A 10,695-nucleotide genomic window follows, 5' to 3' on the forward strand; every position below is an offset into this window, starting at 1 on the left:
CTGGCCCCCGGCTGTCCCTAGGCCACTGGGTCCGACCCCCAGCCCATTGGGTGCTATAAGGTCCTGCCTTCCCGATGTCTTATTCCGTCTGGAACTCACTCTAGGTCTCTGGGGGGGGATCTCAGGTGTGCCTCCCAACTTTTTAAGGCTTCACCTCAGGCGGAACGCCCCCCGTGTCTCTTGTCTTTCCACCACTGCCCTCATGATCGCTTTCTCACCATGTCTTTGTTCCCTCATCTGTGTCCCCATCTTCCCGCATCTCCTGGCCCCTAAGCTCTGTCTCCATGCCCCCTCCCGCTGTGTCTTTCCTCTGCCACCGCCTCCTCTCCAGCCTGCTTGGGCCGAGGCCCAGCCGCCCTGCCTGGCCGTCCTCCCTGGCTCCCCCTCTGCAGCTCGGAGCTGGCCCCACCCCCTGCCCCCCCTCGGGCCAGGCCTCTGATCCTCCTGTGGACACAGAGGTCGGCACCCGGCACAAGGCCCCTGGGGCCGAGGACGGGCCGCAGCACCTCAGCACCCACAGAGGCTCGCGTCGGCCCGAACAGAAGAGCCCCCGGCAGAGGGCATGGGGGTGGGCTGCCCCATCAGGTACGTGTCTCCGCACAGAGCCCCAGGGCCGGGGTCCTGGCTCGGAGAGCCGTCCCCGCCCCCAGCTTCCTTGCTCGGGGGTCTGCCCCGGCACCTGCAGCCCGTCCTCACCGTTCCCCACTCAGTGACACGTTCCAGCCCCAGAGCGATCTCCCCCGCCCAGCTTCACTCCCCCCAGCTCTGAGCCCACCTCCGTTTTCTGCCTGTTTTCACTGTCTCCCCCGTCCCCCCCATCCTGCGTCTCGTCTCGTCCCATCTCTCCCCCATCTGGCTCTGTCACCACAGCTCCTGTGTCTCCACTTCTCTTTGCTCGGTTGCTCCTAGGCTGCCTGCCTCTTTTCTGTCCCCCTCTCTCTCCGGGCCTCTGTCCCCTCTGGGTTCCTGTGACCCCCTGGGGGGGGGTCTCCGTCCTTCCCTCCATCTCAGGGCTGCCCCTCCACCCTCGCCCTCCCTGCCCATCTCTGAGCCTCTGTACCCTCGTCTGTCTTCAGTCTCCACACCACATCCCCTCCTGTCCATCTCTGCCCTCCAACCTGCTGCCCAGACCCCACTAGTGAGCGGGGGGTGGGGGGCTTGTGAGGGGACAGCCAGGGTCTCAGGGAGCGTGTGAAAGTGCTTCTGGGCGGAGGGGGGGTGGCACCTGGGGCGGGGCTTCTCAGCCCCAGATTAGACAGTGACTTTGACGTGAAGTTGATGCATCTTAAGCCCCGTGTCGCCTTTATATGGAAACATTAAGCTGCTCTCCCAGGTCAGGGGGAGGTGGGGGGGAGGACTTCAGGCTCTGGGTCCTCTTCTCTGGGGTCCTGCCGTTGCTGGTGGGAGGTGTGTGTGCCCTGAGGCCGAGTCCCATGTGCTGCCTGTGAACTGGGCCGCGTTGGATGCAGACAGGACCCCCCCAGAGGTGAAGGCCCCTCCTGTCTGCTTTATGAAATGGACGAGATCACATCTGCCTCACGGGGCTGAGGGTGGCACAGGAGGATTTAGGAAAGCAGAGTCCTGGGTTGGAAAGGCTCAGGACCAAAGCAGCAGCCCACCCCTGGCACTTTGTGGGTCTGGCCAGGTCTCTGAGCCCACTCCCCAGCCTGTGAACCGGAGTGATGATCCTGACCTCCCAGAATCCTGAGCAGCCAAGGTGAGCGGCGGGGTCTGGTGGAGTGCAGCGGGCGGGCTGCAGATACCTGGTGAGCTTGGCAAGGCCTGGGACATCGGTGCTCAGGAAATAGGAGTGTGCGATCGGGTAGTCTGCGGTCCGGTCTGTCACTCAGGCTTTGGCACCGAGAAGGCTGGATGGGAGTTCAGGGTTTGCTGTTCCTTGGCTGAGGGACCTGGCACAAGGGATGGACCTCAGCGCCTCAGTTTGCTTTACTGTGAGAAGCAAAGCCCCTGCATCCAAGGGTCCCTGCATCAGAGATGGGTGACTGCGTGTGAGGAGGCCCCTCCGGTCCCCCACGGCCCCTCCCCCATCATGTCATCGGGTGGCCCCTGAGAGGAGACTAGTGCATAGTGGGGACTTCCAGGCAGGAGAGGGCTGCAAATGTCGAGGTCAGAGCCTGGATTCTGACCTCAGACCTGCCCCCTTCAGCGACGAGCCTCAGTTTCCCATTTCTGGAAGAACGATCTCTAATGCCCAGAATAGTTGAGGCTGAAAAAAAGAGAGTTGGGGCACATCATGGGCGCTGAACACAGCCAGGCGCGGTCCACTCTGATGTGAGCCTCAGCTTTGCCTCTGCAGTATGGGCCTAAGAAAATCCCACGTGGCGGAGCTGTCTGGGTGGTCAAGGACAGCAAGTGCAGAGCTCTGGGCAGGGGAGTGGGTACCTGTCGATGTTGAACTTGACATCAACTAACAACTCGCTTTCCTTGGAGTGAGTGCCCCCAGCCCTGCTAAGAAGCCCATGAGGATCCCCAGAGCCTGGCACAGGGGGCTTATAGCACCTAGGTGCTTGGTAGGTATTGATGGAACTGATGTGCAAAACATTTAACCCCTAGCCCAGACAGGTCCCGGAAGTCCCTCCACCACAGGGCCAGATGTTAACCCTGCAGCTGCTGGAGGGCAGTGAGGTCTGCAGGTCCATGCCTGGCCCCTCCCCTCTTCCTCTCCCTTCTCCTAGTTCAGCTGCTAAGATTCCCTCCATTTCTCAGATGAGGCAACTGAGGCTCAGAAAGGGATGTGACTTGCCACCAGTCATATAGCTAGTAAGTGCCCGAGCTGGGATTCAACCTACAACTGCCTGATTCAAAAGCCCAAGTTCTTTCTTCTGGATTCCTCTTCCTTTCAAGGTTTTTTTTTGTTTTTTGTTTTTTAAATCCCCATTCCACAGATGAGCAAACTGAGGCTCCAGAAAATGAAGCCAGTGGTCCCAAGGCACACAGTGGGTCAGCAACTGAGTCAAGGTTGAGCCCTGGGTCTATATGACTGAAAGACCGTTCCTGACCTTGATGAAATCCAATTTCCCCGTTTTACAGCTGAGGAAACAGGTTTAGAAAGGTTTCCCCACGATTTGAGAGCCAGGGCCAAGCCTGGGTTTTACTGTATGTTTTTGTTTTTTTGTAACAGCTTCATTGAAATATAACCCACATACCATACAATTCACACATTAAAGTGTACAATTCAGTGTTTTTTTGGTATATTCAGAGTTGTGCAACCATCGCCACAATCAATTTTAGAACATTTTCATCACCCCACTAAGAAACCCCATTCCTCTGGCTATCGCTCCCCATCCCCCCATCTCCCCAGTCCTGGGCACCACTAGGCTTATTTCTCAGTTTACAGATTTGCCCATTTTGGATATTTCATATAAATGGTACTACACAATATATGGGCTTTAGTGATTGGCTTCTCTCACTTCGCATGGTGTTTTCAAGGTTCATCCATGTTGTAGCATCTATCATGCCATTTTTAAAAAAATTACTGGGTAGTATTCCACTGTGTGGACAGACCACATTTTATTCATTCATTCATCAACTGATGGATGTTTGGGTGTTTCCATCTTTTGGCTATTGTGAATAATACTGCTATGAATATCTGTGAACAGTGTTTGTGTGGACACTTTGTTGTGTTTTGGTTTTTATTCTTAATTTTTGGCTGCACTGCATGGCATGCGGGATCCTAGTTCCCTGACCAAGGATCGAACTTGAGCCCCCTGCAGTGGAAGCACAGTCCCAACCACTGGACCGCCAGGGAAGTCCCCTGGACACTTATTTTTAATTCTCTTGGGTAGATACTTAGGCGTGGAATTGGTAACTCTATGTTTAACCATTTAAGGAACTGCCAGACTATTTTCCACACCAGCTGTGTAATTTTACATTCCACCAGTAGCATAGGAAGGTGCCCATTTCTCCACATCTTTGTTAATGCTTTTCTGGTTTTGTTTTTTCTAATTTTTAAGCCATCCTAAGTGGGTATGAAGTGGTATCTCACTGTGGTTTTGATTTGCATTTCCCTGATGGCATAATGTTGTCAATTATCTTTTCCTATACTTATTGACTATTTGTACAGTTGACCCTTGAAAAACATGGAGGTTAGGGGTGCTGACCCTCTGCACAGTAGAAAATATGAGTATAACTTTAGAGTTGGTCCTCTGTATCCATGGTTCTGAATCCAAGGATTCAACAAACTGCAGACCATGTAGTACTATTGTAGTATTTATTGAAAAAAATCTGTGTATAAGTGGACCCTTGCAGTTCAAACCCATGTTGTTCAAGGGTCAACTGTATATCTTTTTGGAAAAATGCCTATTCAGATCCTTTGCCCATTTTAAAATTGGGCTTTTTCTTATTGAGTTATAAGGGCTCTTTATATGTTTTAGATACAAATTTCTTAGATACGATTTGCAACTATTTTTTCCCATTAGTGGGTTGTCTTTTCACTTTCATCTTAGTGTCCTTGGAAGCACAAGAGTTTTTAATTTTGATGAAGTTCAAGTTATCTTTTTTTTTCCCTTCTGTTGCTTGTGCCTTCTGAGCTTTTGAGCTATAGGTGACCTCAGAGCCCGGTCTCATCTCTCCAAGCTGGAGTCACAGCAGCAGTTACCACTTAGTCTTTTTTTATTTTATTTTATTTTTTTTGCGGTACACGGGCCTCTCACTGCTGTGGCCTCTCCCGTTGTGGAGCACAGGCCCCGGACGCACAGGCTCAGCGGCCATGACCCACGGGCCCAGCCGCTCCACGGCATGTGGTATCCTCCCGGACCGGGGCACAAACCCACGTCCCCTGCATCGGCCATCGGACTCCCAACCACTGCGCCACCAGGGAAGCCCTTTTTTTTTTAATTTTTAAAATTTTTATTGCAGTATAGTTGATTTACAATATTGTATTAGTTTCAGATGTACAGCCGTGATTCAGTTATATATGTATAGTTTTTCAGATTCTTTTCCATTATAAGTTATTATAAGATATTGAATATAGTTCCCTGTGCTATATAGTAGGTCCTTGTTGTTTATCTCTTTTATATATAGTAGTGTGTATCTGTTAATCCCAAACTCCTATTTTATCCACCACCCCCACCTGCCCCTTTCCCCTTTGGTAACCGTAAGTTTGTTTTCTTTGTGACCGCTTAGTCTTTATTTTATGAGCATGGACTCCAGAGCTGGACTGCTAGCACTCAAATCCCAGCTTATTTCTGTACCTCTGTTTCCTCATCTGTAAAATGGGGGTGATAACGTCTACATTGTTGAGGTTCAAATATCTAAATTTATGTAAAGTGCTCACAACAGTGTCTGGTGCTGTATAAATGTCCGCTCTAGTTACTGTAGTGCTTGCTGTAACACAGTATTGCTATGGCTATAGTTGTGTTCCTGTTGTTGCTACACAACCATCTCCTATAGTATTACCATCAGTGTTTTTGTTTGTTTGCTTTGGCCGCGCTGTGCGGCCTGCGGGATCTTAGTTCCTCGACCAGGGATGGAACCTGCGCCCTTGGCAGTGAAGGCGCACGGGTCCTAACCACTGGACTGCCAGGGAATTCCCCCACCAGTGTTGATGCTGTACTGTTCTGATTTTCCACCCATTTGCCAGATGAGGCCACTAAGGCCCAGGGAGCATGATGGCCAATGAGCTCCCCCATTTCCGGCAGCCCTGATGTGGCTGCCCGTTTCTTGTCCCCGCAGGTTCGGGGCGCCCGCCCCCCGCTAGGCCAAGTGGAGGGGGTGTCCCCGCCCAATGGGCCTGGCCAGGGCCCTGCGCCGCCTGAGCGGCGCCCTGGAGTCGGCGAACAATCGGGCGGGAGATGAGGAGCAGGCCGGGCCCGAGTTGTGCCGCAACGGGTGGGCGCCAGCGCAGTCGCAAGTGGGGCGGCGCCGCGGGCGCTTCGTCAAGAAGGACGGGCACTGCAACGTGCGCTTCGTGAACCTGGGCGGCCAGGGCGCGCGCTACCTGAGCGACCTGTTCACCACGTGCGTGGACGTGCGCTGGCGCTGGATGTGCCTGCTCTTCTCCTGCTCCTTCCTCGCCTCCTGGCTGCTCTTCGGCCTGGCCTTCTGGCTCATCGCCTCCCTGCACGGCGACCTGGCTGCCCCACCGCCAACCGCCCCCTGCTTCTCGCAGGTGGCTAGCTTCTTGGCCGCCTTCCTCTTCGCGCTGGAGACGCAGACGTCCATTGGCTACGGCGTGCGCAGCGTCACCGAGGAGTGTCCGGCCGCCGTGGCCGCTGTGGTGCTGCAGTGCATCGCCGGTTGCGTGCTGGACGCCTTTGTCGTGGGCGCCGTCATGGCCAAGATGGCCAAGCCCAAGAAGCGCAACGAGACACTGATCTTCAGCGAGAACGCCGTCGTGGCGCTGCGCGACCGCCGCCTCTGCCTCATGTGGCGCGTCGGCAACCTGCGCCGCAGCCACCTCGTCGAGGCCCACGTGCGGGCCCAGCTGCTGCAGGTGCGAGACAGTCCCGGCGGGAGACCACGCCCCCTGGTGGGCGGGCCCTTTCACGAGTTCGGGGGGTAGGTGTCCTGGGGGATGGTGGGAGTTGTAGGTCTAAGGGACAGGTGTGCGTGGAGCCTGGAGGGGATCTGGACTACAATTCCCAGCAGCCTCCTGGGGGCAGGGCCCCTTCCGCCCACCTTGTGGGCTGAGGATGGCTCCCCGAGATGCTGTAGATGTAAACCCAAGGGAAAGGTCTCTGATCATTTCTTCCTGGAGGCCTAGACTTCAGACAGATTTTGAGACTTATGGAGCTCCCTGTGGATTGAGGATGGGCCCTCTATCGAATTGTGGGAAATCCAGACCTGCGAGGTCCACGCCTGGACGGTAAAGGCTCTGAACTACAATTCCCAGAAGCTTCTGGGGGCAGGGAAATTGCCCACCTGGGGTGGTCTGAGGAGGCGTTGTAGTTTTGTGGGTGGTGTAAACCACGGCTCAGGTTTACGATTCTCAGCAGATATTGTGGTACAGAGAGAGACCTGTGACTGAGGCCAGACCCCTATGGGCTTGTGGGAGATGTAGGCCCGAGGACGGGGTGCAACTCAACTCACACCTGCTGAGTCAGGGAACACAATTCTCCATGGCCTCTGGGCATCATTTGTGAGAGACTTCATTCCCCACCTCAGGGGCCCAGACTCTCGCACCAGCCTCCTGCTCAGAGAAGTACAGGGCAGTGTTTGGGAAACTCTTGAATTTTAGCGTCTCACCAAACAAAGAAAAACAAACCCAAAACAAACAAAAAACTACAATTCCCATTGGTCCTTGGGGCAGCGACTCCTTCCAGCGCCCTGATGAAGGTGCCTTAGAATTGTGTTTCTAGAATTGTGGTCAAACCGCCCAAGCAAATTCTGGGGCAGCAGCTGCCCTTGCCTTGCAAGTAAAGACATTTAAGAACTCTGGTCTGGGGCTGGACTGGGGTGAGAGGGAGGACGGGGTTGTGGTGGGAACTACAACTCCCAGCAGCCTCTGGGGGCCCTCGGAGACAGTGGCAAGAGAAGGAGTCCCCAGCCCCCCACCTCTGTCTCCTGCTTGACTGAAACACCAGGATTCACGACCAGGAGGGACACTGTCTCTCCCAGAAGTCTTTGGGGTGCTGACATGGCCTGGGAAATGGGTATGGAACCAGTGGGTAGATGGGGTGAAACTGCCAACACCTGGCCGGGGCTTAGGCCCCCACCCCACACAAATACACAGACACACAAGGGGATGGAGGCAGTTGGTTTGGGGGTGTGGGTAGATAGCCCAGAGGCCAGCCTGAGGCAGTGGTGAAACATAGGCTGTTGGACCTAGATTGCCATGCTGGTTTATCTTTCTCTGGCCATATATTGAAAGCCATTTCTCTATCCCTCTCCTCCTTCTCCAATTGCTGGTTGGATGTCATTCTTATCTTCTGTTGCCTCTTTAACTCCGTTTCTGTCTTGCTGATTTCTGTGGGTCTATGTGAATGTCATTCTGTCCCTCTCTTTTTCTCTCCCCTGTCTTTCTCGGATTTCTTTCCTCAATCCCTGTCTGAGTCTCTGGGCCTCCGTCCTCTCCTCCCTGGACCTCCATCTCCCTCTCTCTGGGTCTCTGTCCTTCTCTCTTTCTGGCTTACCATCCCCCTCTCTCTGGGTCCATGTTCTCCCCACACCCCAACACCTACTGGTCTCTGCCTTCCTCTTTCTCTGCATCTCTCTCCCCTCCTCTCACTGTCTCTGTCTCCATTTATCTCTCTGCTCCCTAATGTCTGTCTTTGGCCACTCGCCTTTTGCTACAGCCTCGCGTGACCCCGGAGGGTGAGTACATACCGCTGGACCACCAGGATGTGGACGTGGGCTTTGATGGTGGTACCGATCGCATCTTCCTTGTGTCTCCCATCACCATCGTGCATGAGATCGACTCCGCCAGTCCTCTGTATGAACTAGGGCGTGCCGAGCTGGCCCGGGCTGACTTTGAGCTGGTGGTCATTCTCGAGGGCATGGTAGAGGCCACAGCTATGACCACACAGTGTCGCTCTTCCTACCTCCCTGGTGAGCTGCTCTGGGGACATCGTTTTGAGCCGGTCCTCTTCCAGCGTGGCTCCCAGTACGAGGTTGACTATCGCCACTTCCATCGCACTTACGAGGTCCCAGGGACACCCGTCTGCAGCGCCAAGGAGCTGGACGAACGGGCAGAGCGTGCTTCCCACAGCCCCAAGTCTGGCTTCCCTGGCTCTCTGGCAGCATTTTGCTATGAGAATGAACTTGCTCTGAGTTGCTGCCACGAGGAAGAGGAGGAAGAGGAGGAGGATGCGGCAGAGGCAGAAGACAGGGCTGCCAGCCCCCGAGTACTCACACCAACCCTGGCGCTGACCTTGCCCCCATGATACAAGCTGGTACCCCCCTATTTGTACCCCTTTCCCAGAGGTAGCAAGATGGAGAGATTGGGCCCTCTCCTGGAATGAGGGCAGGTGTTTCCTAAGACCAACAGGCCTGCTGGGTAAATTATTAGCTGGTGATATTCTGCCACATCTAGTGGACCTACCAATGAACATACTGGACCTTAATTCCTCTGAATTCTGTGCTCCCTCCTGAGACCCCTTTGTCAGCCCAATTCCTGAGTCTCCCCAGAGATAAGGGATCCAGAATTCTAGACCACCGAAGAGGCAAGGACTGGTATTTCTAGATTCCTCTAGGTGGCTGGTTTGGTTTGTCAAGCAGGATCATGAAATGATCGTACAGCCCACCTCCAGGGGAAGAAGTCATCTGTTCTCAAGCAGCAGCAGAGATGAAGAATTTGTTGGTCTGAATTGACCTAAGATTCAAGGGACTGTTTCTTCTCGACTCAGCCAACCACATAGCAAGTCATTTTTTCTAGACGACCTAAGGAGGGAAAGTTATGGAATGCCCCAAGAATTCAAGACTATATTGATTGACCAATGACAAGGAATGTTGACTGCAAGTCAGGAAAAGACTTTGCGGTTGCAGAAAACCCCAGTGTTGAGATTCTGTGAATACAGATTGACCACAGAGGCAAGCACTGGGGATTCTAGAACAGCTGTGACCAGAGATTGGACTACTCCAGAAACTAAAGAGTTATGTTTCTAGAATGCACAAAACAGTTGGAGAGTCTGTGGGTCTAGAAGGACTAAAGTGACAGATTGCGAGTTCTTGATAGGCGATAACTCCAGACCACTGGCTCTAGAACATCGAACCGAGGGGGAGAATCAACGCTCTACATGATCCACAGGCTTTGTGTCTTTTTTAAGTGCCATTCTAGAATGTCCAGAGGAATCAAGATTCTGTGGCTCTAGATTGATCACAGAGTCAGGGAAGGATTGGCAATTCTGATGTCTGAGGTGTGCTGGTTGCAGTTTGCCCAGTGGAGTGGAAACTCTCAATGAGGATAGATGACTGCTTTGTGGTTCTGTAATGCCAAAAGGAATCAAGGCTCCAGGGATCCAGAGTTGTCCGTTATCAAAACCCGGAAGTTCTAATCAGCTCCTAGAACTTGGCAGTTTGAGGAGGTGGACTTGGGACTTGACGGGCAGCATTGCTGGGCTGACCTAGAAGGTGAGGGCTCGGGTGAGACCCTGTGGGTGACAGGGCTAGTTATTGGGCAAGGGAAGGGAGAGGCCCAAGGCTGGTGAGTCTGCAGTGCTCTGGAATCTTCCACCTAGTGATGTGTGTCTATTTCTTAAAGATGTTATATATATGTGTATTATATATATATAATATAAATAAAGATATCTATCTATTTTTTCCTGTGTTCCTACAGTAGGGTTAGAAATTGAGCTTGAGTTAGTGGAATGGAGTGCTTTGCAAGGATCCAGGAAGCTTTGCTCTAGACCCCAGCTCTGCCTCAACTAACTGTGTGACTTTGAGCAAATCACGTCCTTCTCCTCATCTCAGTTTCCCCATCTGTAAAAACGAGGTATTGGAACTTGAAGTTCTCCAAGGGCCTTTCCCCGAGGATGATTCCTCACTTCACTGAGCGTTGGATGGGGGCGAGGGTCCTAGAGATACCCTAGCTCTCCCTGGTGCTGGAATGCCTGGTCTTCTGGGGGCAACAGGGATGGGAGATGCTCTCAGAGGCCAGGTCTGAACCTGGATGTCTGAATGACAGGGCAGGCAAGGGGGAGGGAGGGTTGTGGCTCAGGGCCAGAATCACCTCCTCTCTGGTCCAGCTTGGGGGCAGGGGAAGGAGGAGGTACCTCTGAATGTCAGGGGAATGTATGT

General features: G+C 53.4%; 1 protein-coding gene across 1 annotated transcript; it reads left to right on the forward strand.

Moving 5' to 3' along the window:
• The first annotated feature begins 74 nt into the window (after positions 1–74).
• On the forward strand, positions 75–9,400 carry KCNJ14 (potassium inwardly rectifying channel subfamily J member 14). Its single transcript, XM_004271094.3, has 3 exons — positions 75–585; positions 5,695–6,454; positions 8,256–9,400. Exons 2-3 carry the CDS (start codon positions 5,747–5,749, stop codon positions 8,841–8,843), a joined length of 1,296 nt encoding a protein of 431 aa, XP_004271142.1. The 5' UTR covers positions 75–585; positions 5,695–5,746; the 3' UTR covers positions 8,844–9,400.
• Positions 9,401–10,695: the final 1,295 nt, after the last annotated feature.

The sequence above is a fragment of the Orcinus orca genome, chromosome 20, assembly GCF_937001465.1.
Source record: "Orcinus orca chromosome 20, mOrcOrc1.1, whole genome shotgun sequence".
NCBI classification, from domain to species: domain Eukaryota; kingdom Metazoa; phylum Chordata; class Mammalia; order Artiodactyla; family Delphinidae; genus Orcinus; species Orcinus orca.

What these genes read in the sequence shown, in the direction of transcription:
- KCNJ14 (XM_004271094.3), top strand. Translation starts at nt 5,747, where the DNA reads ATGGGCCTGGCCAGGGCCCTGCGCCGCCTGAGCGGCGCCCTGGAGTCG. An exon ending in TGCGGGCCCAGCTGCTGCAG is followed by an intron (nt 6,455 to 8,255) that starts GTGCGAGACAGT and finishes CTTTTGCTACAG; the next exon opens with CCTCGCGTGACCCCGGAGGG.